Source organism: Rhinoderma darwinii, chromosome 4 (genome assembly GCF_050947455.1).
Source record: "Rhinoderma darwinii isolate aRhiDar2 chromosome 4, aRhiDar2.hap1, whole genome shotgun sequence".
Classification (NCBI taxonomy): Eukaryota; Metazoa; Chordata; class Amphibia; order Anura; family Rhinodermatidae; genus Rhinoderma; species Rhinoderma darwinii.
Window position 1 is genome coordinate 159774691 of NC_134690.1, and position 15894 is coordinate 159790584.

Consider the following 15894-nt stretch of genomic DNA (forward strand, 5'->3'; position numbering starts at 1 on the left):
AGTGTTGTACCACGAATATTGAAGCTAGGGCTAGTCGCAGCAATTGTTTAAAATCATGATGTATTATATATGTCATTGGCAGTGAAAGGGTTAATGTTGTTCACCTCTTGCGCATCAAATAATAAAAAAATATAAAAGAGCGCAGTCCCCTGACGCCTGCCGTGAGGGGAATGATGCATCGAGCATGTCAAATTTCATCATACCAGCTTCTTTGTTTCTCCATAAGAACGCTAACAGACCCCTGTCTTCTCCCTCTCCTTATTTAAATACACATGCATGCCCAGCTGATCCAAGTGTAGGGGAGAATTTTCAAGATATTCTCCATCTTTTCAGATGTGCATAGATTTCAGCAAAAAATCTGTTATCACCAAAATACCAAATGTGTCAGTCACCCTTTTTATGTGAATTGACCTTTCATGGTAAGGAAAAACTGATCACGGTCAAAAATGGTTGGGTGGCGGTAGGTTGTTTAACCATGTTAAATAGGCTGGTATCATCTTTAGCTCCTTACAAGAAGAAAACATTCATGATCAACACGTTATCTAATCTTTTGCAGCTTATACGGCTTTGCTTTTATTCTGTTTTTAAACAACATTTTGATGTGTAGACGTAATGAGGACTGTCTGCAAGTGACTACAACTATATATCTCTAACCCACTTTTATGTTCCTGAACATTCATTATTTCTATTCCTCCAATTACAGTGCAATACAAACATATCTTGAAACCAGTTTTAATAGGAAACATTTCAAAATTCAACTCTGCTACAATCTGTATGACTAAATAGTAATAAATAAATAATATGCACACTTTAATCTAGAAAAGTTTTCTTACCTATTGTTTTGACATAAATGGTCCTAGTTAGATTATATGCTTTTCCATTTTCCTCATATGACACAATACATGTATAGTTGCCTTCATACCGCTGCAATACATAAGAAAACTGCAAGCTGAGTCCTTGAGGGTGCCGGTCAACATACTCGTCCACCAATGAGCAATTCTGGAAACAAAAGGAAAAAAATGAAATAAAATATACAATGAAAAAACTTATCTCAGATCCCCTTCCCTGTCTGAAGACACTCACTGACAATACCAAATTTACAGCACATAGAGTGTCTGGCTGTTGGAAAGCATACAAAAGACTAACAGAGCATATAGCACTATCTACGAAAAAGATACAGATAATACAGTAGGAGATTCAAAATGATGTTTTTATAGACACCAGCCTTAATCGTTAAATCAGATGTAATTTTACTCAGATTCAGACATTATATTAGATGTAAATGGACTAAAACAAATGACCAATTGGATACAATTCCCACAAGAAAGTCTGACCTATGTGTAGCATTTCTAAGACGATAGGAATAATAAGCAGAATTAATCATGCACCACACAGAAAATTATACTTTTATTGGGTATTGGAAAAGTTTCCACAGGGAGATCCGCTTCATTTTCTCGACCTTCTACATTTTTGATTGGTGATTTAAGGGACTGCATTTCCAGAGTGTACATGCCACAGTCCTGTAGTCACTGCACATGCACAACACAACTAGACTAATAGCTCTGTCAGACAAAATGTATCCACACAAACTGGTCATCTAAAAAAACTTCATAAAGGGTTATTAAAAGAATGTAAATCTTCCACAAGAGTGTTGTGTTTTCTCTGACCCACATTTATCAGTGTATTTGCACCTTTTTGGAGCCGTTTTTCATTGATTCTATAGAAAAACAGCCGGAAAAAATGCTGCGAAAAACGCGAGTTTGCTTAAAAAACTTCTGAAAATCAGGAGCAGTTTTCCCTTGAAAACAGCTCCGTATTTTCAGACGTTTTTTAGTAAGCGTGTGCACATACCCTTAATGGCAGTGACATATGCTGTGACGTATTTAGCAAAGAGGGCAAACACAGTCATAAATTTGTCGGAACATACAGTATGTCATTAAAGTAATCTAGTTTTAACTTAGACATTGGCTAAAAGGATACCACTTTTGATAAGTGTGGGCCTAAGTGTCTGTTCCATAACCACATGGAATTAAGAGACTAACTGGGCCAAGAAAAATAAACAGGACCTACTTGCATTAATTAATTTGTTTTATGGCCTGAAAAACATCTGAAAATAAACCGTGTGAACATACCCTTTTAGCCGCCTTCATGCAATTTTGCCACAGGGCGTTACATTGTGTAAAAAAAAAAATGCATATTTGTGGTTAAAAGTCTGACCTAAGCAGAGCTTGATTTGCAAAACACCTTAAAATAAAAGTTCAAGATGTGTAGTGTTTATACATGACATGTATGCCTATTTCTTTATGCACATATCTTCACAAAATCAAAAGAACTGAACAGACCAACACATTTTGTAAACCTGATGCCAGTCAAGGGGTCGACAAATGGTATGATTTGGCTCTGTGAGTGATTAGATGTACAACTGTTCATGTTCTCACCCCTGTAGTAAAAAAAAGCCCCCGAAATGTGACCAACAGAGAACACATATCCTCTTTGATTAGTAGAGGAGTGATAACATGGGAAAAGTTCCAGTATTCACGTCCTTGGGGTCATTGGAAGGCGGTTCAGGGGGAGAGATGACAGTAACAGGAGGTGATCTTTATTCCTGCTGTCACTTACCGCTTCCTCCCTTCCATCCCTTCCCTTACAGAGACACAAAACCATAAAGGAAAACTTTTCATCCTGCTCCCCAACTTCAAACAAGTGTTGCACTCAAAATATAGCACATAGAGTGAAGAATCTGAGATTTAATATGATGGCAAGATCTAAATGATGTTTTATAGTACATACTTCTTTGGCAGTAAATCATTAAGGCCTCATTCAGACGAGCGTGTCCGATTTTTTTCCATAAAACAAGGACCATTATACTTTCGTGTGTATGTCCGTGTGTGTTCAGTGTTTTACGCGCGGATGGCATCCATATGTCAACCGTGTTTCTCGTCTGCATTCTGGTTTAACCATTTTTTAAAATATATATATTTCTTTAGAAACTCTCCGTGAAAAATGGACAGCACAAGGATGTCGTCCGTGTGCTGTCCGTTAATTTTACCCATTGACCATTGCACCCATTCACGTGGTCTGCAAAAACAGACCAGAATAGGACATTCAGTCGGTTTCTCGCAACGGACACATGCTTAGTGGAAAAAGACATGGATGTGTGAATAGCCCCAGTTATTTAAACTGACATCATGTGAATAAGGCCTAAGAGTTGAATACTGCCGAATCACTTCACCTTCCGTGCTCAGATGTGCTGGTCAATCACTTGAGAGGGCTGGTACTTAGGGTAAGTTCACACGGAGCTTTTTGACACGTTTTTTGACGCGGAAACCGTGTTGGAAAACGCACTAAAATCCATCCGAAAATGGCTTCCATTGATTTCAATGGAAGGCGGAGGCGTTTTTTTCCCGCGAGCGGAAAAACCGTCTCGCGGGGAAAAAAAGCGACACTCCCTCTCTCCGGGCGTTTTCATCTCTTACCTCCCATTTACATCAATGGGAGGCAGAGAAAGCGTATTTCCCAGCGTTTTTTGCCCACGGCGCTCAATGGCCGCGGGCGAAAAACGCTGCGAAAATCGATGTGCAGGCACTCAGCCTTAGGAGACTTTACCTGACAACATGAGCTGAAGACAGTTGTCATACAACACATTGCCTTGCAACTGATTAACATCTTTTAATAATTCACAGAAGAATACCGACGACACACGGAAATGCAATGCACGCAAAATGCTGCGTTTTTTTATGCGTGCAAAACGGACACGTTCATGTGAATTAGGCCTCATACACACAAAAGTAAAGGAGGAGTAGACAACTCAGATAATTCATCCATTCTCTTTAATATATACATTGGTGCAGTGTTCCAAACTGAAGCACAAAGAACACGGAGATAAACCTACCGGGGTGAATATTGCTTTAGCTCTTCTACTGTTCTTCTTTTACATCAGTGCAATTCTTGTCAGGCGTAACTTACCCTTTTTAACTCCTCTCAGCCCCCAACTGGGTTGACAACTACACATTTCCCAAACAAAGTGTATAATAATCCTGCATAGAAACTACCATTACTGAATAAATAGGCTGTATATCAAACACGAGGCAAACACGAACAATGGGGCGTTTAGCTTCATGATAAGTTGCAATTTCCTTTAAAACAACAAAAATATGTCATGCAGCTTAATCTTCTTAGGTCTTCTAGATATTTGTCTTGGCTTTGTGGAAAGATCACTTTTATAAATATCTAATGGTGCGAACAGAGAGATGTTGTTACAAACGGCATAGGATATAAAGTCCTACAATGCTGTCCAAATGATCCGTTCCCTGCTTGCTAATATAAAGTATTCTCTAGTCTAGAACATTAGGTCAAAATAGCAACATGGAGACGAGGCACAGCACCCACCCATCGCCACTTCCACTGTTTCCACTTACATTTGCTTGTAATGCTCCATGCAGATAAAAGGGACACATTTCCTCGGGGCCTTTACTACCCCCTCAGAATGGCTCACAGAAGGAACTACAAGTAGTAAGAGGACATACAACTTGATATTAGACTCAACTTTTATAAATAAGGGTTAATCTTAGTTGATTCTACCACTGCAACTTTGGCTTTAGAATTCGTTTTTGCAATAATGTACTGAGAGGTATCAAGCACGAGGATGGTATAAATTCCTAAAAGTAAGGCCACACAGAGCGGCCCTGACCCAGCCGGGATGCGGCTATCAACCACGCTGGCACCATGTTCGACGCAGCTCTCAAATAGCCTGTTAATGGCCGTGCGTTATTGCGGGTAAAACGGTTCTTTATCTGCAAAATCGTGCGGCCATTGATTAATACACCCTTTATGGCCACACAATTTTGCAGGTAAATGGCCGTTTTACCCACAATAATGCGTGCCATTAAGAGGTTATTTGACAGCCGCGTCGAACTTAGTGGGGGCGGGCTTGTTGGCTGCACCGCAGCCAGGTCAGGGCAGCCTGTGTGGCCTTATGCTAAGATAAGGGTACCTCTTAATAATAATAATTGATATTACTTATGTGTTCAAGAATGTATTCTAATTAAAGTTCGGTATTCCTGAAACTTCTAGAATCTGGGGATTTGCCATGGTTGTATATGGCTAAACTACAAACCGTCAGACTTATATGAAACATTGAATAGACAAAGAAAGCAGAGCTCACCAGTAGCAGCAAGTGACTAGGACCCCTGCACTACTCTCATTGGGACTTTTGGCTGTCGAGCTCTCCCCAAATAAGCCTGGTGAATACTCTGCTGCTGTTATACGTCTTGTCTGTTTATTTACTTCTTTGTTTTTTTCCGATCTTGTTTGTATATGTATCTGTTGCACTATTATTTTACACTATGGACGAGGTTCATAAAATTAAACATGCAAAAAATAACACTTGGAAGCATAATGACTATAAGTACAGTCAATATGTTATTAGAGAATAATTCTGTATGAATACTATACATATAAATGCAATACAACATTCACTATATATCTAGCACAGCAGATACTGTATAACATGACAGTGCTTATTGTCTACGTAGATTTTTTCCATATTGTGAGAAACATATGCAAACTCTATGGGGAATTTATAAAGGGCTTTACTTCAGTTTTCTAACATGAAAAAGTTGCGCGCCATATCTGTGCAATAATTTGCAACATTTTGCTGGGGTATAGCATAAGAGACGGGGGTCACCTGCAGCCCTACATATTTATTATCATTTACCCTAGAAATCTGCGTAAATTATAGCTACAAGCTTGAGTAGATTTCACTTTCTGCCACGCAGACAGCATAAAATGCTACAAATTTGTTAAGAGGTATGTGCTTCTTAATACAATCGTCTGATGTCACTCCTGCGGGGTTCATACTAAGACAGATATGTGAAATGCCAGTCTTCGTAAATCTGCCTGTAGGAGGGGTTCCAGCCCCCATGCTGTGGAAGGGGTCCCACTCCCCACATTTACCAGACCGGCTATGGGGGTTCCAGCCCCCTTGGGCGATAGGGGTATCAGCCCCCTCTGTACCCACGATATCGTAAAGGTCTCAGCCCCCTTTTACGATAGGGGTAATAGTCCCCTTCCCAACGTCGATCACAGGGGTCCCAGCCCCCTTCTGTTTCTCCAATTTTGTCAGCCCATGGGTGTTTGTCTACTCCCCCCCCCCCACTTCCTCCTATTTGTGTAGGAGGTTGAAGAATGGTTACTTACTATTGTATAATGCCTGTTATATCGTTAGTGACCACTAGATGGTGGTAGAGCAGTTGCAGTGAGTTGCTGGACAGATTACACTGGACATGAAAAAGTGGGGTTAAAGGGGGAGGAGCTAAAAACGGAACAGGGGGGGGGGGGATTAGCAACTGAAGAGGGGGCAGCCATGTTTAAGGAGTGAGAGAAGGAGCATGAGATATGAGCTCAGGGAAGAGATATTGAAAGTTTAAGTAAACAGCAAGAAAGAGAGAGCAGCAGGATAAGGAGCTCCAGACTGGTGTTTGGAAAAGAAGAACCTAGGAGTCATATCCAGCAGACTGCTATCTGGTACCCTGAGCGAGAGACTGGGAGCAACGGTGACCAGGCTGCTGCTATTACACGAGAGAAGCACCCTTGGCTCAACGATCCAAAGAGTGGACTAAACTGGACACCGCGCATACTGCCAAGGTGAGCCATCAGCCGATTACAGAACCCCTGCCAGGCCCGCCGCTATTACCCCGTAGCGTCCAGAGACCTGTAAAGGACAGAGACTGATATCAGGCGGAGCCATTGAAAGATAAATGGACTGTTGAACTTATACTGTTGCTGATTTCATCTGTTTATACGGTTATTGATTAAGTAAAAATTTATAAAGAAAACCGGAATAGTGTTGTGGTGTCCACGTTTTAGTTCCATCTAACATGCCTATATATATTTCCATTTTTATTTCTGTGAAAACATTATAATTGCTATAGTTATTGTGACATAACCCCAGACCAAATCCTCCATTCTATTTACAGGCCCCAGACCCCAAACAACCCCTTTACAGACCTTTAGACCAGACATTCAGCTAGTTGCCTCTCCCCGTTACTGTGATTTCCTTCACTCCTGGGTGCTGTAGTCAAGGTTGAGTGGTGTGAAGGCGATGTCTGCGGAACCCAGGAGAGGATGGAAGTACAAGAACAGCGATACGTAACTATGTGGGTCGTCCAGGAGATTTTCCAGCACCCCTTTTTCCGGGACCTCTTATTTTTATACGGATTGGCAAGTGTGAGTATTAGGATAACTTCAAATGTAGTGTAAATACTGCAGATTTTCTGCAATGGATTCTGTTGCGGAAAATCCGCAGCATAATACAGTAGCAGCAGAGTTCATAAGATATGAACAAATCACATCTACACACTGTGGAAAAAAACGCTCAGAAATTGACCTGTGGTGCGTGTTTTTAATCCGCAGAATGTCAATTGTATTTGCGCAATCGCTTCTTTTTTGTTTTCCCCATTAAAGTCCATGGGGAGGTAAAACCCGCAACAAATAGCAGATGATTTTTGCAGGGGAAAAGCTGGGATTCTGGCTTCTACGTCTAGGTCGGCTTCCTGGGATGACGTTTCATCCAATGTGACCGCTGCAGCCTGTGATTGGCTGCAGCGGTCACACGGGATGAAACGTCATCCCAGGGCTGCAGACGTCAGGATGTCGGAGGGACACGTTGCCATGGTCCATTTTTTTTTCATTGCAAGATTTCCACCGCGGACATTCTGGGCGAAAAACTGCACCAAAGTTTTTTTGGCCGAAACTCCCTGTGGGCAACAGAGCGGCTACAATGTGTATCTTTACGTGGCGTATCCGTCCCCTGTGAACTTACCCTTAGGTTCATATATATATATATATATATACACACACACACACACATTTAGATACTATATTCTTACATTTTTCATTATTACGTATATTCGCTTCTCTTGGACACAGCCGGGTCTTTGATGCTGGGAGAGCATGGTGTGTTGTTGTTTGGCATAGCAAGCAGGGTAGCCCGCTCTATGAACTATCAAGGCGTCACAAATAGGCTTCTACCTGGCTATACACGTTGTGCCTCATGACGTACACACTATCCCTCCATGTTTCACACACTTGCACCCCATTATCCATTTATTTCTATTGAGGCACTTCACTCATTACTGCCCCCTATATTTCACTTATAGTATTACACTTGCACACAGACTATTCATTTATTATTTCTTACTACACATCCCATGCACCACACAAACCACTCCCCTCAAGACTAGTGGGAGTGGCTATTATTATTTAAAGCACCTGCTCACTCTCCTTCATCAGCGTTTCTGACCTGTCTGTGTCCATTTGTAAGTATGGCCTTTTTCGGTGTTTCTGTTTATGTCCCCTTGTTTTTATCGGTTTTGTCTGTGCATCAGGAACATTCAGTTCCAGTTAAGGAGTTAGGGACTCGCAAGTCTGGGGATCCTTGTCGTGGATTGCGAGCTTGCGTCCTTTTGGCCAAAATGATCACTAATACCCCAGGTATTTTTCATTATTACGTATATTCGCTTCTCTTGGACACAGCCGGGTCTTTGATGCTGGGAGAGCATGGTGTGTTGTTGTTAGGCATAGCAAGCAGGGTAGCCCACTCTATGAACTATCAAGGCGTCACAAATAGGCTTCTACCTGGCTATACACGTTGTGCCTCATGACGTACACACTATCCCTCCATGTTTCACACACTTGCACCCCATTATCCATTTATTTCTATTGAGGCACTTCACTCATTACTGCCCCCTATATTTCACTTATAGTATTACACTTGCGCACACACACTATTCATTTATTATTTCTTACTACACATCCCATGCACCACACAAACCACTCCCCTCAAGACTAGTGGGAGTGGCTATTATTATTTAAAGCACCTGTTCACTCTCCTTCATAAGCATTTCTGACCTGGCTGTGTCCATTTGTAAGTATGGCCTTTTTCGGTGTTTTTGTTTATGTCCCCTTGTTTTTATCGGTTTTGACTATATTCTTAAAGGCCTGATTAAAAGATAAGTGTATCAAAAACGGCACCAAACTTTAAAGTGTGAACTTGTCCTAAGAAAGGAGAAGCGGCACTTTCACTTATTTTAATATTCTACAAAATTCTATGCATCCAGCACTTTGTAACTGTACACATCCACAATAGCACACCCCAGCCTATAGTGCTACATAAAGTTAAAGTACAGTTGTACTGTAGTCTCAAACAGGATGTGGGCTTACACGAGAATACCATGAACAACTAAAAATTGTTGTTAGCCATTTGGGTGGAGCTAGCTTCCCTGCCTCTATTGCAGACCAATCAGCGCAAGGCAGCTTGAGGGTAGTTCACACTAGAAAAGTGATGTGTGACGTCATCTTCTGTCGGGTGGACTCAACTTTTCTGGGTGCCGCATGGATGACTATTACAGTCATCATTATAGTTTACCTGCCCATCAGCAGTTACATATGCTGGAAATTATATCACAGGTATGAAGTAATCAGAAATGTAAATCGTCTTTAACTGTAATAGATTATTGATGTGCTACTTCTATCTATCTTGATTTGTCTGTATGTTTTATTTTGTACAGTTCGCATATAATGCAGGAGAATGAAAAGTAAGTATGTTACCCTTCAAAAATGCAGCTTTTTTTCCTATTACGAAAGGGAAAGGGATTGTGGGAGCTCAGATAACAGTAAGGGAATAATCACACGCGGCAGAAATATCTGCTGCTGTCCCATACATCTGAACGGGGCTTCAGAAATCCATACACAAGCTGCAAAAACAACCCTCTGTTGTTTTACTTTTTCTTTTTTAAATGACCTGTCTAATCTGCCAGTTTTGTTTGGCATGTTGAACGATCCGACGTATGATTGATTGGCCGCATTAGGGATAATGCTTATCTTTTGTGTATGGCCAGATAATTTACCCTTATTTATGAAGCTTTAAATTGTGAATTAGTTTTTTCATCCATAAGAAATAAGTGATGGGTTTAATGCCCAATGAATGCAAGTAGTACGAGCTCCAGAAAATAACGATGATGTAATGACCTGTGGGACATCCAGATCAATTTCAGTATCTGGAGTTTTTCTATGAGGTTTCTAAAATGAGAATTCTCACTCATCAAATTTAAATATATATTACAAAAATACATCTGAAGAAGACCAAACACATATAATTTGGACACATCACGTTAAGCAGCAATAAAGCATGATGTCTGAATAACAAACATGCTATAGAAAATGAATAGGAGTGACATGAGAAATAACTTACGGAACAGTAATTGTACTTACCATGTACCAGTTGACAGTGGGAGTTATGTCTACAGGATAGTAGTCCTTGGTGTCAGGACAAGTCAATGTAGCGGTATCTTCTAAAGGAAAAGTGACTACTTCTGCCGCCTTGTCAGTGCTAACACACAAATTTGGGTCTTTTTTCAGCACTTCTAATGGAAAAGCTATTTTGAGGCAGAATGTTGTATTCCTAGGGGGCAAAAAACAAACAAACCACAATATAAGTTTTAAGGTGGTTCTAGTCCCACATACAGTTCTTTTTACATTAAGCCGGAACATTGGAACACCGTTTAATAAAGTTTATAGGCTACGGTATAAAAGCAATTCTTTTCTCAAAGGTACCTTGAAGATTAAAAACTGAATATGAAATCAATAAAAAGCTGTACAAGCTTATCAAATAGCAATAACAATTCCCTTTATTGCATTTGCTGAAAGTTTGTAATCTTGAAACTATGTCAAAACCTACACTATACCTCACTCCAGGGAATGGGAACAGAGAACTGGTCTTAGCAAGGTGTGTATGAAGTACGGTTCCCTGCTGAAATCTGTACAGTGAAAATAGGCCGTCAATGTTCATGGTAATAATAGTACAGTGAAGGATGAGGCAGAAAGAATAAACTTCCAAGAAACCCAGATGATGCACATTCCAGATGTAGAATAAGTGACTAACTTAACAAAATCTTAATCACTACGGTCTGGCTTGTTCCAACATACAACGTGCCAAGTCATTCCCCCGGTTCCATCTATGTGCGGTACATAACCCATATAATTGGGGTCTAGTTTACCAACTGTCGGCTCAGTAACAATTAACTCCCAGGAATCCGCCAGCCGTCTAAGTTGTTGACAATCATATTGAACAGTGTCGGAAAAGTATTCAGTGACCTGACAGCAATGTACATTTTTATTATTTCTTTAGTTGATGGATGTTTATTTGTGACGAAAATGCTGCATTTGTCCAACGGGAAAACATTGTTTTGTCTAATGGGCTTTGCTGCGAGAGCGAAGAAATGGTGCTGCTTGATAAATATGCGGTTTGTATAGGCAGTTACTTCATAATCACATAGCAGATTATATATATACAGTTTTTGGTACCTAGGGAAAAATGCACAAAACCCTTTTCTTGTAGATGGAAAGTATGACCCAGGCCCCTCACCAGAAATTCAAAGCTTAATGTTTCCTCTGCAGTATGTGAAAGCAAATGTCTGATTTCTTTTAAATTTAAGACTTTTTGCATGAATATATATAAAAAATAACAAGCTATCTAACGGGAATTAGATCACTAGAGTATTCCACCACCATAGACATATCGCAATATGCCATGATATAGCTAAGAATGGAAGAGACTTTGAGAAAAGACAGAAGATCTTATTTTCCAGACTTTTGTGCACTAGGATTTGATTGCGGATTTCTTCTCCCAGAACAAATCCATGCTTATTTTGCGCCACTAATTGACATGCTGCAGATTTTGAAATCTGCATTGCAGGTTAATTTCCACACGGAAAAATTCTGCAGCATGTGGATGAGAGTTGTTAAACTCTCATACACATGGCTGGTACTGTAATCCGCAAATCAGTGTAAATTTTAGAGGTTTAAAATAAATTCTTGCAATGTGCAAAGATGACATGTCCTCTTAAGACTCTTGGAAATTCAGCAGTTACACCTTCTCAGCATTTGTCACCGCTTCATTTATTATATTGCCTTCCACCTCCTATGATTGGGTTTCGCCAGTGCTACAAGCCCACTGCCGGACCCATTTGCAGTAATGAAACGCTTTATCATTGGTAAAGCTAGGGCTGCTCAGACATTGTAACCCTCCTCTACAAAAACAATTACACAGAAATCCAAAGGAATACGGTACATATTGACATTGATTTGTGAGTTATATTAAAAAGTAGCAGCGTTAATTTGAGGTTTCTAGGAGCTTCCGTTCCCCTGCAATCATCCCCGTTCATTTCGGCGGCTGATATTCTAATTCATGAATAAATGACAACTAGGCGATCGTCACCATCCAGAATCAACGATGTGTGAACTTAAGCCGATTTGAATTGTAGTTCACATTAAAACCATTTTAGGCTACATACGACTTTTTGATAACTTTTATTCATTTTTTTAGGAGGCAGGTCTTATGCCCATGTGGCTGCTGTAAAGGAAATATCTTTCATTCCATTCTTTAATGCAAAGCTGACAACTAAGCTGCAGAAAACAGGAAATGCCACCCTATTGTTTGTGCTCTAGTGGTCAGTTTTGCATAAAAACTTTGTTTCTAATAACATTTTTAGATAATATATCCTCTTTAAAGTGCATTTGCTGCAAAGTTGCTCGAATCTTAAAAGTTTTATCTAAGAAAATTTATAAAAAATTTGACAGATTTACTGTTATTGCGCTAGACTTCTGGCCTCAGTTGCGTCTTTTTTTTGCGCAAATCAATTCAGACATTTATTATTGATTTGCGCCAAAATGAACAGATGTATATCTCACTATACACTTTTCAAAGTTGTCTAGAAAAATGTGTGACTTACTGTAAACGAGGCACGGCTAAAAATGCGCCACCGTGCATAAAAATTGCTTAGAAATTTTAGTGCAGGAAAATGCCTAACCAACTAAGCCAACCAAGAGGTGGTATAAGGAAAAGAAAGTGTCCATGTCTAGCACGGTGTATCATACAGCATGCACCACTGTGAAACATTTTGCGCAGCTTCTGACTTAATAAGTGCTCTGTCACCAATGGCATAACTAACTCTGTAGCAGCCATAGCGGCTGCTTTGGAACCCGCGGCATAAGGGGGCCTGTGCCGCCCACTGGCACTGGCCCCCCATGCCTGACAGCACAGCTAGCAGCTGCTAAGGCTGATGCAGCGGTAGCGACACCACATTCAATAGTATCTGCGTCCTTAATGCGCAGATACTATTAAACACTATGACAGAGCAGGGAGGTACCTCCATCTACTAGGCTACAGGGCGTTCACTGGATTACGCCAGCCTACGCAAGGATCCCGTTAGCGTTGTTTAGCAGCTCCGTTCGTCGCGGGAACAGGGCCTCTGTTAGTACAACTTTTTTGTTTTATTTGTTTGGGAGGCACTATCTACAATTGGGAGGTGGGGGCTGTATGGCATTGTCTACAAGGGGGAGGTGTGGGTTGTATGGTACTACCAACAAGAGGGAGGTGGTGGGCAGTATCTACAAGAGGGAGGTGGGGGGCAGTATCTACAAGGGGGAGGTGGGGGGCAGTATCTACAAGGGGGAGTGGAGGGCAGTACCTACAAGCGGGAGGTGGGGGCACAGTCTACATGGGGGAGGTGGGTGTCACTATCTACAAGGGGGAGGTGGGTGTCACTATCTACATGGGAAGGTGGGGGACACTATCTACAAGGGGGGCTGTATAGCACTGTCTACAGAGGGGCTGTATGGCATGGCACTAGCTACAGGGGGGCTGTATGGCACTAGATACAAGGATGGCAGTGTGGCACTAGCAACATGGGAGATGTATTGCGCTAGCTTCAGGGGGCTGTATGACACTAGCTTCAGGGGGCTGTATGACACTAGCTTCAGGGGGCTGTATGGCACTAGCTTCAGGAGGCTGTATGGCACTATCTATAGGGGGCTGTATGGCAGAATCTACAGGGGGGGCTGTATGGCAGAATCTACAGGGGGGCTGTATGGCACAATCTACAGAGGACAAGATCTACAAGGGAGGCTGTGTGTGGCACCGAGGGGAGGGGCGCCCAGTCAAGTTTGCTATGGGGGCCCAGTCTTACCTAGTTATGCCCCTGTCGGTCACCTCAACATTCAGCCTACACCAGGATGCGGCTGCTAATCTTCCAATAGGTGGGATTTCTAGGGAATATGCCACATATGGCTAAGTATTAGCATTTGATGCACATAATTTAAGAAGACAAGATTCACTATAGTATAATTTTCCCAATGCCATAATAAGAAAAAAAACATGCCTTACTTTGATCTTAAAGAGGCTCTATCACCAGATTTTGCAACCCCTATCTGCTATTGCAGCAGATAGGCGCTGCAATGTAGATTACAGTAACGTTTTTATTTTTAAAAAACGAGCATTTTTGGCCAAGTTATGACCATTTTTGTAGTTATGCAAATGAGGCTTGCAAAAGTCCAAGTGGGTGTGTTTAAAAGTACAAGTCCAAGTGGGTGTGTATTATGTGCGTACATCGGGGCGTTTTTAATACTTTCACTAGCTGGGCGCTCTGATGAGAAGTAACATCCTCTTCTCTTCAGAACGCCCAGCTTGTGACAGTGCAGATCTGTGACGTCACTCACAGGTCCTGCATCGTGACGGCCACATCGGCACCAGAGGCTACAGCTGATTCTGCAGCAGCATCAGCGTTTGCAGGTAAGTCGATCTTACCTGCAAACGCTGATGCTGCTGCAGAATCAGCTGTAGCCTCTGGTGCCGATGTGGCCGTCACGATGCAGGACCTGTGAGTGACGTCACAGGTCTGCACTGTCAGAAGCTGGGCGTTCTGAAGAGAAGAGGATGTTACTTCTCTTCACAGCGCCCAGCTAGTACAAGTATTAAAAACGCCCCGATGTACGCACATAATACACACCCACTTGGACTTGTACTTTTAAACACACCCACTTGGACTTTTGCAAGCCTCATTTGCATAACTACAAAAATGGTCATAACTTGGCCAAAAATGCTCGTTTTTTAAAAATAAAAACGTTACTGTAATCTACATTGCAGCGCCTATCTGCTGCAATAGCAGATAGGGGTTGCAAAATCTGGTGACAGAGCCTCTTTAAACTCTTACTCCACTTTATATATGTGATTTTGCTAACTGGCATTATACAATGAATTTGTCTTTTTCCTCATAGACATGTGTAAGGTCTGTTGGTTTTGTATTGAAAAATGTTGAATGACTAACTTACCTTAACATACAGGTATAATTTCCTGTGTCATTGAGAAGAGCTGGCCGGAACCAGAGTATGTCCTTGTCTTTGCTGATTCTGTTATCTGGAAGACGGATGTTTATTGGCTCCTCAAGGTCTTTCCCCTTAGCAGTCCAATACCACATTAAGGTAAGGCCCGCTGAGTGTGCAGTACTATAATTATGTTTTAGGTAGTCCTCAAACAGAGGGCATCTGATGCGGACAGGTTCTCCATCATAAGCTTGGGTCAGCTTCCTAGTGTCTTCTCCCCAGTCATCACATCGCTCTAAAACACAAAAGGGGTTTATCATAGACATTGTCTCTTGAAACAACACAGATATCTTTCCCCCTACAATAGATAAATAAAAAAATAAAAAAACACAAATGGTTCCAGATACCAATAATCTAGCATAGTACTAAATAAGCAAGCAATTTAAAGAGGATCTGTCACCAGATTATAAATGCCATATCTCCTACATAATCTGATTGGCGCTGTAATGTAGATAACAGTGATTTTTTATTTTTTTTTAAAACGATCATTTTTTACCAAGTTATGAGCAATTTTAGATTTATGCTAATTAGTTTCTCAATAGACAACTGGGCGTGTTTTTACTTTTGACCAAGTGGGCGTTGTAAAGAGAAGTGTATGATTCTGACCAATTAGTGACCAAGCAGCCTCTTACACTTCTCAGGCTGGGTTCACACGAGCACATTAATGTCCGTAAT

General features: G+C 41.2%; 1 protein-coding gene across 8 annotated transcripts in view; it reads right to left on the reverse strand.

The window, feature by feature from the left end:
* The window catches only part of IL1RAP (interleukin 1 receptor accessory protein), a 191342-nt gene that overhangs the window by 31467 nt on the left and 143981 nt on the right, over window positions 1-15894 (reverse strand). For all 8 annotated transcript variants that reach the window (XM_075861784.1, XM_075861787.1, XM_075861780.1 and 5 more), the window contains 3 exons: window positions 15169-15454; window positions 10273-10462; window positions 834-999 (listed from right to left, as the gene is read on the reverse strand). In XM_075861784.1, the coding sequence (XP_075717899.1) occupies window positions 834-999; window positions 10273-10462; window positions 15169-15454 (642 nt within the window). The remainder of the gene's footprint in view (window positions 1-833; window positions 1000-10272; window positions 10463-15168; window positions 15455-15894) is intronic.